Source organism: Fusarium falciforme, chromosome 1 (assembly GCF_026873545.1).
Source record: "Fusarium falciforme chromosome 1, complete sequence".
Taxonomy (NCBI): domain Eukaryota; kingdom Fungi; phylum Ascomycota; class Sordariomycetes; order Hypocreales; family Nectriaceae; genus Fusarium; species Fusarium falciforme.
In genome coordinates this window covers 5,753,410-5,769,736 of record NC_070544.1, presented here as the reverse complement: position 1 = coordinate 5,769,736, position 16,327 = coordinate 5,753,410, and the positions used below count along the sequence as shown (strand labels likewise).

Genomic DNA, 16,327 nt, shown 5'->3' with positions numbered 1-16,327 from the left:
ATACCCGGGCCCTCACTCAATTGCCGCAAGCAGCCGTGTGTAGCTCGCAGAACCCGCAGAGATATATTGACAGGTGCAGGGGCCGCGGAGAACGCGCGTCCCCAGGCCATCAAAGGAGCCTTCTAGGCCCTGCCCAGATTGGTCTTACTGCAGAGATGGCTTCATGTAGACCAACATCATCGACGGGCAACTTCCCATATGTGTGTAAGTGAGCGGTCTGATGGGGTGACGGGGATTGGGGGTTGGTGTGCCACAATGTTGTAATGAGACCAACGACGTCCTACTTGATCTAAGAGAGGTCAAGTTGGAACCACAGCAGCTTGAACAACGTAGTTTTGCCTTCAAGAGAGTGTGTACGCAGTTTTCATCACGAGGGGATGGGGTAAGAGGCATTGTTGTGGCGCTGTGAGTGACAAGAGGGGATCTTGAGGATCGATAGCCACTCGACGTCAGTCATCCACAGACAGGAAAGATCCGCCTCGGAATAAGCCTAGAGGTGGCAGAATTGCCCGTCAGTCTTTCTTGACGGCAGATATCCATTCTCTTGGCTTGAATGCCCGAGTCTCCATCAAAAACTTGAACTTTGAGGCGGGCATGGCCAAAGACAGTTGGGTCACGGAAACTTAATTAGCCCACAAGGACCACGCTGTAAAGCGAACATTCATCTGAAATAGCGGCCCGAAGCATACGTAAGGCTGTACGGGCCAGCAACAAGGGGCTGCACTCGCAGTCTGATCTAAGGTAGTTGTCGGCTTCTTCAACCGACGTTTGGACCTTGAGTTCTTGGCAAGGTCCGTATCAAATAAAACACTGTGCAAAGACAGATTATTAAGGACTCGATCGACTTGAAAATCGTTGCCTTGCAAGCTGTTTTGAACTGAACCATGGGGTGGCAATTGGAAGAGATCGAGTGCGCGTAAAGTCCTTTCTGACCTTTGATATTCGCGTGTACGCAAGCCAATTGTCATGAAGCAAGCAGATGACGCGGCCTCTGACAGTGTCTCACGAGACACCCCGGTCGTCGACGCAGAGAGAGGGACGAGCCACAGCTGGGGCTGATTGGAGGGCGATGCAGGACTAGTCTCTGAGGTCAAGGAGCGATTGGACGCGTTGCCTGAGCCTTGGTGGGACCTCATCGAAGAGCGGAAACGGAAACGGACAGCAGATCGGCGGTGGTCGTTGGGAAAACGGAGTGAAGAATTCGGGTCCGATTCGACCCCTGGAACTCCGTTATGGAGAAAGGACGCCTGCACTTTTGAACGTTCCCGCTGCCAAGATGGCCTAGGGATGCAGGGTGAGTGTTAGTCGCAAGGGATTACCATAACGTTGCCAGGTCGGGTAAGCAACAGGGCGAGGGGGGGCAGAAAAGCGATACCGAGCCAGAGAAAAAAGCTGAGGTCTGCGTAATCGTATCTCGGGATTGGACGTGGCCGCGCTTCCCAGGGGCAAAGACAGGGCCACGCGATGCACGCGCCAAGCTGGTTAAGCTTCTTTGCCGTATCTGCCCAGCCTCTTGTGGTGAAAAGATGGTCTTGAAAGGACGTCGATTGAGGGTGCGCGGCTGTCAAATCGACGGCCCTGGGTGACCGGTCGCGGTGCCGCGGGGGCTTCCTCAGGTAGACATCATTTAGATTGAGACAAGATGGAGGTTGCAGATCGCTGTGGAGTTGCTTGCTACCCAGCAGATGTGACGTGAGTTCATTGGCGCGCTGTAAATAGCCACAACCAGACAGCCCTGGAGAAGTGACAGCCTGGTCAAGCAGGAATCAGGATGGCAGGTGAAGGCCTCAGTCGGAACTCCGTGTCAGCTGGACAACGTCGAATCTCTGAATGCGCGTTTACGGGAGAAACGGAGAGTTAAACAGGATCCAAAACGTCGCCATCGGAATACGTAGAGTAGGATTGCGAGGATCAAGAGGCCGCGTCGCTCTCCACGTTATCGACGGGACGCTGAGGCCTCGAGTCAAACTAAAGTGGACCAGGGCCAAGTGGAACTGGAAATAACGCACCGCCACAGGAACACCGTCGTCGTGGCTGGAGCATCTGGAGAAGGGAACGTATCTTCCTGAAATCTAGAAGAAGGGACCTGCGTCAGTGAAACAATAAACGCGGGTGCGCAAGACGCAAGACGCAAGCAGATGCGCACATGTCTTCAATCTCAGCTTTCATATCCAGCTGTAATGTATCCACGGAATTGGCTCAGGGGGCTTGTTGAGGCGGCAGTGCGTGGTGCGGAGAGACCGTCGGTCGTTTCTGCGAAAAAGGATTGCAGGGCAGAGTGGCTTGGCCTCAGCTGTGCCACGATGGGCTTTTGGTCCGCTCCGTCCTGTCGCTGGCTTCTTCCACTGCCTCGTCATCGCCCACCACGACGAGGGGCACGTACCCGGCCAGGTACCGGTACCTGTCGCTGTACCAGGGTCGAGTGACTTGCAGAAGCATAGCGGCCGACTCCAGCGGGTTTTCTGGCAGTCTCTAGCGGTCTCCAGCCAGACAGGACCAGCGGGAGACATCAAAATCACCTTACTCCAGTTTTCCGCTCAAGTGACAGCGAGCGACCCGACATGAGATCTATCCATTGCAGTGGACGCGCAGTCTGTTTCTCCTCGCGCTCATCAACTGCTGAGTTGAGTCAAGCTCGGGGGATGGGCTGTGAGTTCGACCTCTCATTGCCACAGATAGCGATTGTCGTTCTTTTCCGTTTTGTACAGAGATTCCTATCTTTTTTCCAATTGCACATCTGCTGCTCATTTCGCCATCAAAGACAGGAGCTGACGCCTGATGAGACTCTGTAAAATTCGCTGATGACGAGGACTGAAGCACGACGCCACTCGGTCTCGCTCTCCTCAAATCATTGAGCCCAGGTTGCGTACGCACAGTCTACGTACCTCTGATGCCTCCAGTGCCTGGGCTACCATCCCCAGAAGCGGGCTGCTGAGATTGGCCCTCCCCAGTTCGCCTCTTGATGATGAATGGTCTTGCGCGGACTTGAACTTGACCCATGTCGCTGGAAGGGCTATTCCCCAGAGAGCCATTTCCTTCACAGAGGTCTACGTCTTCTCAGCGACGTAACGAATGCGAAGGACGCGGCATCAGCATTCGTAGTCCCGTGATATTAAATAACGATCGGAGCCTGCAAATGCCATCCATCTATGCCCCTTGACCTCCACTAAGCAGAGCAACTCCTCACAGCGCGACAGCTGGGTCTGGTACAAGCCCAGGAAAAAGAGTACGAAGCGGCTGTACTGGTACTTGCACCTGCGCCCAGCGGCCCCCACCTCGACCACCAATTACGGGTCTGATTGGCCGTGGCGCTCACTGCTGACGCGTAAACTGCCATCGTAGGCCTGACCCGGAGTGGGCAACAGCGAACCAGACGCACACCCTCCCGAGACACCCCGTCCCTTTATTCCCCTGGTCCACCCTCGATTCTCATCGCCGCCTCCTCCTGCCTCTTCTGCCCTCTCTGCCTCTGTGCCCGTCTCTCTTGTCTGGTCATCCGCATTCGCCATCCGCGAGCTCGCCAACTCCTCTCTTTTTTACCATACACGGCGACGACGAAGCGATACAAACTCACGCAAACCACGAACAAGTCGACGACCATCATCACGACAGGAACATCGACCAGGAGGACCCTTAGTCATCACCCGTTCAGCGAGCGACACCACCTGCCTAGGCGACAATCGACGACGCTAGGCTAGCAGTTGACTCTGAAGGATAGCCAACTGTCTAGGCCTCCGCGTGTCCCGTGGCGATCGGGTCTACGAACACGCATATACTGCTGACGACGACAACCCACGAACACGACCACGACCACGACGACCTTTTCGCTGCTGATCAAGACGCCTCGGTCCGTGAATATCAGCGACAGAGCCACTTGACCTCCACCAAGCCACGCACTTGGGCAATCCACCATCGACACTTATTGTCTATTATTCTCCGACAACCACATCGAATTATCTTCCAACCAATTTAACAACACTACTGTCCATCATGGACCGCCAAGGCACGCCTGGCGGCGATGGCTACGGCGAGGAATGGGCGCGGGACCTTCGGGTCAAGTTCGAGGGTCTCCTTCGCGACAAGCGCATGAATGACCTCCGTTCCTCGTCCCGACACGGATCTCCAAGCCTCGGCGAACGAGCTTCGAGCGCCAATTTGCGAAGTCCTACTCCTGCTGGCAGCAGCCGACCCTCAACATCCAACGGTCCTACTCCTCCCTCTTACTCCGCCCTCCGACATCTCCCCAAGATCCCAACTCCTCCCGATGCCGGCGACCGTGACTCCCAGAAATTCAGAAACCTCCTCATCAGCCTATCATTAACACCAACAAAGTACGAAAACCCCGGTTTGTTGGACGAGGCTCTCCAGACCATTCCATTGGATCGTATCTATGGTGAGGCTGAGGAGGAGACACAAGTTCTCCAAGCTCAAGCAGAGAGTATGGGAGACGGACGGCAACCCGAATGGGGTTACCAGGACTGTGTGATCAGGGCACTATTGAGGTATGTCGTGGTTCCGTAATCCGACACTGGGCAATGTTGACTAACACAACCTACAGGTGGTTTAAGCGATCATTCTTCACATGGGTCAACAACCCACCGTGCCCTGTCTGCTTATCCCCTACCATTGCCCAGGGCATGACTGCCCCAACACCCGAAGAGAGCGCCTGCGGTGCTCTTCGAGTGGAATTGTACCGATGCTCCGCACACAACTGTGGAGCTTATGAGCGCTTCCCCCGATATGGCGACGTTTGGCGGTTACTCCAGACCCGACGTGGCCGCGTTGGTGAATGGGCCAACTGCTTCAGCATGCTCTGCCGAGCTGTTGGCGGCCGTGTACGTTGGGTCTGGAACGCCGAGGACCATGTCTGGACCGAAGTCTATTCGGATCACCAGAAGCGATGGGTGCATGTGGATGCTTGCGAAGAAGCCTGGGACAACCCTCGCCTCTATTCAGAGGGGTGGGGCAAGAAGATGTCCTACTGCATTGCATTCTCCATTGACGGTGCTACTGATGTTACCCGACGATATGTGCGCAAGAACGAGCACGCCACCGAGCGCAACCGATGCCCCGAGGAGGTCCTGCTCTACATTATGCAGGAGATCAAGAACATCCGACGAGCCAACATGAGCAAGGACGAACGATTTCGTTTGGAGAAGGAGGATAGCCGAGAGGACCGCCAACTGCGGGGATATGTTGTGGCTTCAATTGCCCAAGCTGTGACTGATCTGGTACCTGGATCTCCAGGCGGTGCGTCAGGAAATGATACCAAGTTGCCTGCAGAGCAACCTGGCATTCAGTCCGGGTCCGCGGAGTGGGTGGCAGCTCAACAGCAATCTCACAGCCACCGCTATCAGCAACCCCGAGATCCCAGCCACCGAAGACCTTTGCCTTGAGCGGGATGCGCGCTTCTTTTGTTGTGCGACCCTGCTCGGCTTTGTGTTCAAGGCTGTTATATATACCCTACCCACCCACCGACCACTTCGATCAAGATCGGATCACGACACAGTCAAGTCAGCTACACCGCCCCTCGACGGAGCTGTGATACCCACCTCGTGGCTAGCCACGACATCTATCCGACGACCTCGATGATAGTACCACGGCTCTAAACCCACACGACCTCCATGATACTCTCACTTCGACGACTCGTTACGGCCACAACCTAATTCCCTTCATGTCTAATACATCTTTGTCAAGCCATAGCATAGACTCGGCGTTGAACCATTCTACCGATCCGGCCCGCCACTAGATGGCGAGGCCTGTACTTACTACAACATGGACTTCCATTTCCTTTGTTACCTTTTTTTTATCATCTATTTACAAGGGGCGTATCAAGGCGGGGTGGCATATATATGAATCTGTACCCTACGGTGAGCGGGGATGGGATGTATCCCACGCTCTGGGGCGTTTGGATAGGTTTACCTTTCGGCTATCATGAGCGATATGAGGCCAGGCAAAAGAGAAGGATGAGTAGTTGAAGAAGATAGGAACAAATCAATGCCATGGCGCATTTTCATTCAGTTGACTTACATGTTTTGCCCGACAATAGCGATCTGTGCCATCCCGTGATGCCACCTGTGGATCTAGATCTTGGAGGATAACTCGCGAGCCTTGGAATCCGCTTGCGGCCCATGTCTCTGTGGTGTTAGCGGTGATATATTCGGCGGTCTTTGATGTCGTCCCAACTCGGTCTGTTGCTGCTGCTAATCGCGTCGCAGTTGAGGAGTCCTGGCACCGACAGCAAGTCACCCTCGTCAACCCAGGTACCGAGTCACCAACGCAGATTCTTACCTAAGGAAGATGAGGAGTGTATGAAAATAGCGTTGTGTAATTATAAAATAATAATATGATTATTTTATAATTTAATCTCCTAGCTTGCTTATTATTAGGTAAAGTTCCTCTTTCTACCGTCTTCGCGAAGCGCAGCCGTCCTGACTTTTTGTCGTCCTCCACGTCCTCAAGGAGGATTCGTCTGAGCTCGGCCAGTGGCTGGTCCTTTTGGTCTTGGGCGTTTGCCATTTCGAGCGTCAACGTGGCTGCATCGAACTTGGGTTCGTGGCATGCTTTGATCGCTCTGCGTATCTGCCCGGCGGCGTCTGTCTCGTTGTCCAGTTGATAATCACGGCACGAGAGAAGCTTATCCGTCAGTGCCTTTAGGCGTACTGCGTCGTTTAGGCTTTTCTTCTTTAGCTAGAAGACTATGCCTTCAATCTCCCGAAGGGCCTGCCTGATCATATCGGGCTCCTCAACAAACCCTGCATCGATTGTTGTTTGGCTCTCAATGCTGTCTGCGAAAGGCGCATCTAATAGCTGGAGCGCCTTGGACTTCGGGCTTTCGCGAGTGAGCCAGTTGAAGATATCGTCTCGCCGGCGTTCTCTAATAAGAGGCACTGTCTCCTTTGTGACTTCCTTTTCAATGATAGCCGTGTAGGCTGTCTTTCCAGCGCATCTTCGCTTGGGTATCTCGTCCAGCCAGTGGGCATGTTTAGGCTCCCACTCGTCTGCCGTCATGGTCATAGGGTTCCGCCGTTTTGGGTACGGCTCAGCAAACGGGATAGCTGGTACCGATACCGTGATAGCTCCAGCAACAATTCTCTTGGTTTGCGGCCGCGACGTGTGGCTCGTGATCTGTTCCTCCCGTGGTCGATCGGTTCCATAGGCGTCGATTGCTGCGACAATGAGGAGTTTTCGTATCAGACTAGCGAAACCGCGAGCCTCAGCGACCTCGATCGCCTGATGAAGATAGTCCCAGACATGTTGTTCGTGCAACGCCTTGAAGCTATTGGCATTGGGGTTCTCGAGCTGCGGACGAAGTTCAGTGATGGCCAAGGTTGCTAAAGAGATATCTGGGGCCAAAGTGAAGACATAGCCTGGATAGTCGTCTTGCATTTGTTTCATTTTGCGCATGTCTCTTCGGATGCGCTTCTGCCCGCTCCAGTTAGACCAACTGGTGGCCTTAAAAGACATTCGTTCCGTCCAGGTATCTCCGTCGCGCGGCACGCCATCGGGAACCTGCCCCCATTTTGACCAACGCGCTTGAATGCGTAGTCTGCTCAGTTCCAAAGACCTCGGGTTTGTGCTCCCATTCTCCCCAATCTGTGCCAGCCCGGTCACTCCACGTGTGGGTCCATATCTTGGCGCTTTATAGCTAATGTGAGGTTATTTTGGATGTGAGGACTGATCCCTGAATGTCGACGATTGCACTGCCCCCCAACTCGTAACATGTTAATTATTCGAGTGCCTGGTCATAACGGTCATCTGAAACGGCACTGTCGACGTGCACGTGACTTTGCGCCTACCGTTTATCATTGACGCCACTTATCAAATGTGGCGGTCTTACCCTGGATGAATCAATTGAAGCTCCGTTTTCCCCGTCAACCCTCACATCAATCATCAATTAATTGCCTGGAGCGTTTGAGGTCTTTCAGGATGGGATCATCTACGGCACAGTCGGCTAGAAGCCAGAATTTCAATGCTGGCAGAAGCTTTGTAACACCTCAGAAACCAGTCGCACGCACCCCAGCCAAGAACGCGTGGGCGGGTCAGACCCCAGACAATCCAGTCGACCTGACTGAGCCTGGATACACCCCCTCGAAGAAGCGCAAGGCGGACAATTCAGACGACTTTGACATGGAATACTTCTTGGTAATGCAACAGGAACAGCCAAAGAAGAAAAAGAAGGAGCAGGAGGAAAAGCGAGTGCGCAGATTCAGACCCAAGCCACCGCAGTCATTTCACGATGTCTATGAACGCGCCTTGTCTCAGCGTTTCTACGTCTTGAACCGAACTCGACGTGGCACTCATGATTGTCCTGAAGAGGATGTTGAAATGACGGGGTCTACTGGCAACATTTATAATGTTCACATTGGGAAGCGGCCCAGCTGCACTTGTCCCCACTACGAGAAGGGCAACCAGTGCAAGCATATCCTTTACGTGAGTTGGCGTCTGCCATTACACGGAAATTTCACTGACCAACTCATTTCAGGTCATGAAGAAGGTTCTGAATGCTCCATTTGACCTTGTCTACCAGCTCGGGCTCCTCAGCACTGAGCTCCAGACCATCTTCGCTGCTGCGCCTCCCATCTCGGCCCCTTCGGGCGGCCAGTCCGACAAGCGCAAGCCCATCGAAGGTGACTGTCCCATCTGCTACTGTGAGCTGGAGGCCGATAACCCCGGATCCATCGTCTGGTGCAAGGCGGCATGTGGTCAGAACATCCATCAAGAGTGCTTCCAGATGTGGGCACGCACCAAGGGAGCCAGCGGCAATGTCACTTGTCCGATGTGCCGCAGCACCTGGAAGGGTGACGAGGGCTCCGTGGCGAATGTGCGAAAGGACAAGGGCGACATTGAGGAGGGATACATCAATGTGGCTGACCAGCTTGGCATCAGCCGTGTCAGAGGTTTGTGTTGGTCGTTCGAAAATGGCTGTCTATTTTGACTAACTTGGGTGATGTAGATGAGTCGAGTTACTCTCGCTGGCACACCTACCATCAGCGGCGCCGGGGATTTTTCTATTGAGTGGGGTGAACTCATCGAGTGCCATAAAGCCTGCTTCTTCCATTCGCTTAGGAGACCGGGGCTGATGTCTATCGTGGGACTTTGCCTTCATTATGATTCACGACTATTTTGATCAATAAGTACATGGAGTCCATGGAAATAATTCGTTCTCCTTTCGGGAGAACCTTCTATTAACACCGTGGACGATTGCTCGAAACACGCAACATGGCATGTCATCTGCGCGAGAGGCTTTCAGCTATTGCAAATTGTTGAAACACGAATCCGAAGGTGCGAAGTATAGTCTATTAATACCGCCGATTCTTTGCTAACTTGTCGGATCTAGACACGTATCACTCACCTCAGAGTAGATGGCTAATTCTTTTTGGACGGTGCTACACCATGGGCAATATACATTGTGCAGCGGTTGTGTGGGGATGTGTTGGGAGCTGTCTGGGATTTAAAATGGGAAGAATGTACGATAGGAATCAAGCCAGAAGAATGACTGGCTGAGGTTATACAAAAGCAGCCCACTGGGCCAATCCGCCATGAGATCTCTATTTGCCCTGATTGTGAAGCCTCTCACATTCCTCAGTCAATCTCCCCGTCGTTTGATCGGTATGAAGACTAGAGGGAGACGCCACAATTCCAGAAGCCCGATAAGCCACAGCTTCTAGAAGCTGACTAGACAAACCCTTTTGGTGTGTGAAACGTTGACCACAAATCAAAAAGACGTACCCTGATTTCCCCTTAGTGGTCGACACTCATCGTTGATTTCCGCAGGTATGACAAACCAAGTCCGCACTTGTACGCCCAGTATCCCCACAAGCTACCCCAAGCTTACATGGACTCCGCAAACGTGTCCGCACCCCTATTCCTGCCGCCGGAGGGCTGCCGGCGAGGCGTTCGGCGGTTTCGGTGGGTCCTCCGAACTGCCCCACCGAAACCGCCGAAATCACCAACTCCGCCGCCGGTATGAGGTTATCTGTACAGATAAAGGGACTGCTGTGCTCTCTGTTTCTTGGAAATTCAACCCAGACTTACAAGTCATCGGAATGAGGCACAGCGCATCACTCTTTCAGATACAAAAGATCATCAATATGGCCAAGATGCCACCAACTATGCGATCCCTCGTTGCGCCCAAGAGGTGTTCTCCCTCTGGGTTTGAGATCATGGAGAGACCTACGCCCAAGATTACGAAGCCTGAACAGGTTCTCTTGCGTATGCGCGCTGCTGCCATCAGTACCGGTGACACCCAGTTCGCGTCTGGGATGCTACGTATCCTGTATTCGGTGGAGTAAGGACATCCCCAGAAGTAACCGAGAAGACTAGCGTTAACTAACACGTCACAGATATCCTTATACCCTTTCTCAAGAGGGCGCCGGCGTGGTCGTTGCCGTCGGTTCTGCAGTCAAGAACCTGAAGGTCGGCGACGAAGTCTACGGCTTCGACATGGAGAAACCTATGTTTTCTAGGCCACACCCCGGATTTGCCTCTGAATATGCCCTATCCGAGGAGCGATTCCTTCACATAAAGCCTGAGCACGTGTCGTTTGAGGAGGCTGTGACTTTCCCAGGCCCCGTCGTCACCGCGCTCCAGGTCATCAGACGCGGACTAGAGCTTCAGGGCAAAGACAGTCTGGCTGGGCAGACTGTCTACATCCCCGCCGCTCTCGGTTCATCTGGCTCTGCCGCGATTCAGGTAGCACGCAATATGTTCGGAGCCGACAAGCTCATCTCAACAGTGTCGACATCCAAGATGCCGCTGGTGGAGCAATACCTCCCCGGGATGGTCAACCAGCTCTACGACTACAAGACGCAAGACGTCGTCTCCCTCGTCGGCCGCGGCACAGTCGACTTTGCATTCAACACTCAGTTTTCAACGTGGAACGAGACCGCGGCGCTTCTCAAGCCCAAGACGGGGATATTCATGAGTATCGCCAGCATCCCCCCCAGCAAAACCATGCGTCCCATGCTCGGACCGGAACACCTGCCCTCTTGGCTTTGCTGGTTGCTCGACCTCGCGCAGCTGCCGTATTGGTGGAAGCTCCGCGGGACAAGCATTAAGCACGAGTTTGTATCCGGAAGCCCGAACATAAGAGAGGACATGGACGTGGTTGCGGATCTGGTGGCCAAGGGCAAGGTTAGGGGAGTGTATACTACCGTCAAGCTAGGGGATATTGAAGAGGTGAGGAAGGCTTGTGAGAAGGTTGCTGCTGGGAAGGGGGGGCTTGGGAAGTTGGTGATTAAGATTTCGGCGGAGGGGGATGACTAGAGTGGTCGGCATTGATGCGTTGATATTCTTTTCATATATGTGGCTTGGGTCAATGTTGATGTGCTCTATGTCAGCAAATTCATTCTCTTGGAGCACGATCATGTCGAAACGTTGTCGGAGAATTGATGGAATTGACCTTGCGAGGCAGGCCAAGTCACATTCTTCTAATTACTACCAATAGCATTGCTTGGAGTGTACGCAGGGGACATGTTGCGTACACGCACGGCACCCCTGGTCCGCCGACACACGCCCATGGGTGCCACATCCGATGCTACACTGCAGCATAAGCCCAGACACAAAGATTGCAGGTCAGTAAGGTGTGAGGTCCCCAGGTTCTGGCGATGTCGCGGTGGACGACTTCTTGAGTGCTCGATGTTTCGTCAACATCTTCCCTTTCAACATCACTGTCTCAACATTCTGTTCCGTCTTCTCCCTTGCTTTCAAATGGCGGGCCTCTCAACCGAAGTCATTGTTGCTATTGTCTTTTCCATTCCCGGTTTACTCGCATCCTCCCTTAGCGCTTGGTTCGCCTACTTAATGTTTCGCTCTCGCCCAACATACCCGCAAGCAGAGGCCACAGGCGATCCCGAATCTTCTCAGACACCTCTTACTCAGTACATTTCCCCTTCTTTCGCTTCTCCCTTCTTTTTCTGTCTACTGAAAAAATGCTCACCGAATTCGCGTCCAGACCAGCGTCCAGGGTCATGTTCAACTTGCGCGTAGAGAACCTGCAAGTACTCGGCCCTCAACGATCCAGATCGAAGCGCCGAACAATCCAAAGACGTTCAACGTCTCGCCGGAACGAAAGTGTCGACAACCTTGCGTGAGGCGTGTCTAGATGTTGGATCACTATCTGGATATGGCGTATAAATGGGTATCTGCAACTATTTGGGAAACTCAACGATAAGAATATTAGATGTTTTCCAGGGGTAGCCAACCCATCTGTCTATGATGTTTTCCGGGGGTAGTCAACCCATTTGTCTGTGAGGTTTTCCAGGGGTAGTCAACCCATTTGTCTGCGATGTTGGCCATCCATGGATTCCTGTCAAATTGCTCTGCGAATGAGAGCTTTTGGTTCAGCTTGGAGAAATGCGGGGTTTACCCCCCCGTTCTTAGTCAAGGTACCAAGCTCCTGGTCAACAAGAACGACACTTTCTCATATTGCTTTTCACTGTTCTTTCGTCTGAAGAATAGGATAGGGGCGGCCCTGATAGCAGTGTCTTTAAATGCTCGCCTCTGATCCGATACCCCGACACCCGCACCGAGGCAGCGGTATAAACGCACTCGTATAGCTCTCTAAATGCAATTCAATGAAGTTGAGTAAGAATAGATGAGAGAACTCCAAAGTATTACCAACATGATGATATCTCTTCCATAATTTTTGTGATATTTTATGCAAAATTATTTGTTATCCTTGATGCGAATTAGTTGACCCGGACGCCCGATTCTTTCGGCCGGGTTATGCGGAGCGCCCCGCGTCCGAAACCACCGCTATTTGTGGGGCAAGACCGATGCCCCGCGCACCATTGACCGATCGCCGCGTCCCCGCATGTCCGGAACTGACGCGGGATCACCAGAAAAAAAGCAAATGATGTGATGATATGGAAACGCTTTTATCAAAGAGAACATAGATATGCATCTTTATCCCTTCCCCTGAGATAGCCCGAATCTGTGTTCAATGAGGCGGCGGATCTATTCTAAATCGGCGAGGCTTCTGTACTTGGAAGGATCGTGGTCATGCTGTTTGGGATCCCGGTGATAGATAACCTGGCGTGGTCACCAATCTGCGTTCCCAGCGCGACATCTGGTATTGAACCTGATGCTGGCTTTCAAAGGGCGGTCTGGAAGATCGATCAGATTAGTTTTGGCAAGAAAGGGAAAGAAAGGAGGAAACCAAGAAGGGAAAGGGGAGAGGGGGCGAATGCTCTCCATCACCCTAGGGTTGCAATCGGGGCACCAAGATCAACTGCAGCGAATGGGTGGGGACGGCCCTGTAGATGGTATCACTCACCCTGGCTGAGCTGGTCCCATAAGCATGGCCTCGGGGTAATCCACAAGTGGCAGAGATTCGACATCACTCTGGGCACGATTTGGCCTGGCGGCATGAAGTTGAAGATAGGCGATGTAAACGGCCAACGCAGAAAGGCTCAGCCCAATGGGTAAGGCAACGATCGCGACAATAGCTTCTGTGGAGAGGGACGTCATTTTTGGAACGAGGTTCAAGATGTTTGAGGGCGTAGGTTGTCTGCTATACAAGGAAACGATGCTATCTGTATATTAAGTACCATACCGGCAGCCGTCATCGAGGCGGAGCGGTTGGGGTTCCTCTCACTGGGAGAAAAAAGTCGGTATGTAACCATCACCGGCAGTGCGACGGGTCGGGGGGGGGGGACTGATTGGTGCAGTAGTTGCAGTAGCTGAGTGTTCTGGTGGGGATCCATGTCTCCAAGTACCCCTTGGTTTCCGAATGGACACCCTTAGTTAGGTATTTTAGACTACCTCTCCCTACGTGCTAAACTTGCAGTGCAGGACAAGTTAACACACGCGACGAAGTCTTTGCCACCACCAAACTTATGAGGCAGACACGCTATGACCAAGCAGGTAGGTATACCACTACTAAATTTGCAGTAGAGACACCGAAAATGAAACGTGACTTACTGTCATGACCTTCATGCACTGCAATCCAAGTAGTAGTTTTGAGAACAATCCATGTGCTGAGACCTATTCGCGACCCACCGTCCCGCCAGCCAGTGTGATCGCCCAATCACGTGATCCATCAACGCGTAAAGATGGCTGGACGCGTTGATGAGAGCGCGATGGTCTGAGCTCCCTTGATGCCGCGTCTCGTCTCGGCTCCTCAAAATCCACCCATCATCTCACCTCAGCTCCAGGCTAAACAATTCACCCTTCTCTTATTTCCAGCACAGAGCCCTGCATCTTTCTGCCTCGACGCCATTTTTGCTCCGAAATTCTCAACAGTATCCATACATTCATTGACAATCATGGCCCACAAGCGCAAGCGTTCCGTCTCTGAGCTCTGCTCGTCACCCTCGTCTGTGTCCTCATTCGACTCGCCGCCCCGGGCAACCAACGGCCTCACCAACCCCTTTGCCGTGATGGCAGCAACTCCGATTCACCTTCACAGCCGCACAATGAAGCGGTTCCGCAATAGCAGACCTTCCGAGAATGAAGTTCACCGTAAGCTCATAATTCATTCTACTCACCTCAGGACATTGGCTAATCCGCTTGATAGAGCGTACTCTCAACATGCTATTCTCGGCCCAGAGCCAAAAACATGCAATGCCTGCACCAGATCAACTTCAGCCTCAAAATGAGACCAGCCGCCCTGAATCAACCCAACAATCACTGCATCGATTCTGGAACATCTCTTCCGCCCCTTCCACCTCAACATCTCACACAATCCAACCCGAGTCTACACCATCCGACTGCGAAGATTGCGGCGCCTGCCTTGGCGGCAGCAGTGGAGATGAGATGGATGTTGATGGATTCGAAACCGAGGACCACACCTGTGGTGCATGTGGCAAGCATGTTTGCTTCGGTTGCTCCGTCAGCAACCTAGGCGAGCAACGTCGATGTTTACAATGTGCTGGTCGCAAAGGTTCACCCAGCAGCAACAGGTGGAACGGGACTGGTTCCATATTTTGAGATGGAATAAAGGGCGGACATTACAATGCGGGCATACTCAAGCGGGCATAGCATAATTTGGGCGTTTACAGTTGGAGGCGTTTCGTCATTGCAAGGATTGGGATACCATTTGGGACGGATGCATTCAGGGCAACGTTGCCATGGGAGATAGCGTAGATAGCTAGATTACGGTTCGTATTTCAAGAACACGTCGTCATCATAAAGAATGGCAAGATCTAAGTCGAGTTCCTCGTACAACTGAACACTTCATGTGATAATTCTACGTACAAGACACATTACACAGTTGACTGTATTAAAAATATATGAGCTATTACAAGCAATATGTCTGAAAAAGCAATCGCAAGTCCACACACAACAAAGATCCTTCTAGCCGCGTCGGCGGGTGGTAGGGCTCTTCTTGGGGGTGCCCGTCGAGGAGGCTGACAGAGCAGCCGCAGGCTTGGCCTTGACGGGAGTAGCCTTGCGCTTGCCCTTGGCCTTCTCGGAGGGGGCGTTCCAGTAGAAGATCATCTGGAGAGCGAGGATGGCGTTGAGGATGAAGCCGGACACGAAGCCGTAGAGGATAAGCTTGTCGTCGACCTCTTGGAGGGTGGTGAAGATGCGCGAGAGGGAGCCGGCGAGGTAGTTGAAGACCTGCGCATGACATGTTAGCATTAATTTGATGGCGAAAACGCAAGAGTTCAACTTACAGCAAAGGCGCTGAGCTGGCCGGTGCCACCCTGCTGGAAGATGGTGAGGATCTGCGGCAGCTTGCTGGCAACGCCCAGAACACCAGCACCAGCCTGGAGATAGCTCAGGACCTGGCTGTCGACAACGTTCTCGGCAAACAGCGCGGCGACCGTGCCAGCGAGCGCAGCGACAAAGACAGCAGCGAGACTAGCGCGGCCGCTGTAGTTGAGCACCAGAACCGAGATGATAACGTTCTGGCCGACGATCAGGGCCGTCTCGCCAAAGGTGCTGAAGGGGAAGCCGTTCCGGACATTGTAGGCGAGCGAGATGAGATACGATGTCGTCTCGAGGAGGTAGGACAGGAACGAAACGCCCTCGGCCGACTTTGAGTTGACAAGCTTGAGGATCTGGGGCACCTTGACGATGGACGAGGCGGCGATGATACCGATGCCGAGGGCCTTGGAAATGGCAAGCTTGAGGCAGTCGGCGTCCTCAATGTTGACGTCGAGGAGGAGAGACTTGTAGCAGGTGTCGCCAAGGATAGAGACGCCCAGGTCGCGGATGGGCTCGGGGAGGTTGTGCGTGATGGGCTGGATGGCAGATTTGAGGGCGTCCATGATGGCTAGTTCGCAGATAGTTCGGGGGAGAAAGAAATCGAGGCCGAAGTAGAAGAGCCAGCAAAAGGTCCGAGGAAGATTAAACAAAGAAAGCCGGCTGAAGGAGC

The 16,327-nt window shown here is 53.1% G+C and overlaps 5 protein-coding genes across 5 annotated transcripts; 4 read left to right on the top strand and 1 right to left on the bottom strand.

Moving 5' to 3' along the window:
- Nucleotides 1-3,990: 3,990 nt before the first annotated feature.
- On the top strand, nucleotides 3,991-5,396 carry NCS54_00164700 (PNG1-like protein; the record flags this gene model as incomplete). The annotated part of the gene is made up of 2 exons (XM_053147269.1): nucleotides 3,991-4,502; nucleotides 4,559-5,396. 2 exons carry the CDS (start codon nucleotides 3,991-3,993, stop codon nucleotides 5,394-5,396), a joined length of 1,350 nt encoding a protein of 449 aa, XP_053003244.1.
- A 2,488-nt stretch (nucleotides 5,397-7,884) lies between these two features.
- Nucleotides 7,885-9,018, top strand: NCS54_00164600 (Hypothetical protein; the record flags this gene model as incomplete). Its single annotated transcript, XM_053147268.1, has 3 exons — nucleotides 7,885-8,433; nucleotides 8,486-8,900; nucleotides 8,957-9,018. Exons 1-3 carry the CDS (start codon nucleotides 7,930-7,932, stop codon nucleotides 9,016-9,018), a joined length of 981 nt encoding a protein of 326 aa, XP_053003243.1. The 5' UTR covers nucleotides 7,885-7,929.
- Nucleotides 9,019-10,094: 1,076 nt separating this feature from the next.
- On the top strand, nucleotides 10,095-11,268 carry NCS54_00164500 (PKS-ER domain-containing protein; the record flags this gene model as incomplete). Its single annotated transcript, XM_053147267.1, has 2 exons — nucleotides 10,095-10,291; nucleotides 10,347-11,268. 2 exons carry the CDS (start codon nucleotides 10,095-10,097, stop codon nucleotides 11,266-11,268), a joined length of 1,119 nt encoding a protein of 372 aa, XP_053003242.1.
- A 2,852-nt stretch (nucleotides 11,269-14,120) lies between these two features.
- NCS54_00164400 (Hypothetical protein) lies at nucleotides 14,121-14,934 on the top strand (the record flags this gene model as incomplete). The annotated part of the gene is made up of 2 exons (XM_053147266.1): nucleotides 14,121-14,466; nucleotides 14,522-14,934. The coding sequence occupies exons 1-2, from the start codon at nucleotides 14,271-14,273 to the stop codon at nucleotides 14,932-14,934; spliced, it is 609 nt and encodes a 202-aa protein (XP_053003241.1). The 5' UTR covers nucleotides 14,121-14,270.
- Nucleotides 14,935-15,300: 366 nt separating this feature from the next.
- On the bottom strand, nucleotides 15,301-16,220 carry NCS54_00164300 (Mannose-P-dolichol utilization defect 1 protein-like protein; the record flags this gene model as incomplete). Its single annotated transcript, XM_053147265.1, has 2 exons — nucleotides 15,301-15,567; nucleotides 15,624-16,220. 2 exons carry the CDS (start codon nucleotides 16,218-16,220, stop codon nucleotides 15,301-15,303), a joined length of 864 nt encoding a protein of 287 aa, XP_053003240.1.
- Nucleotides 16,221-16,327: the final 107 nt, after the last annotated feature.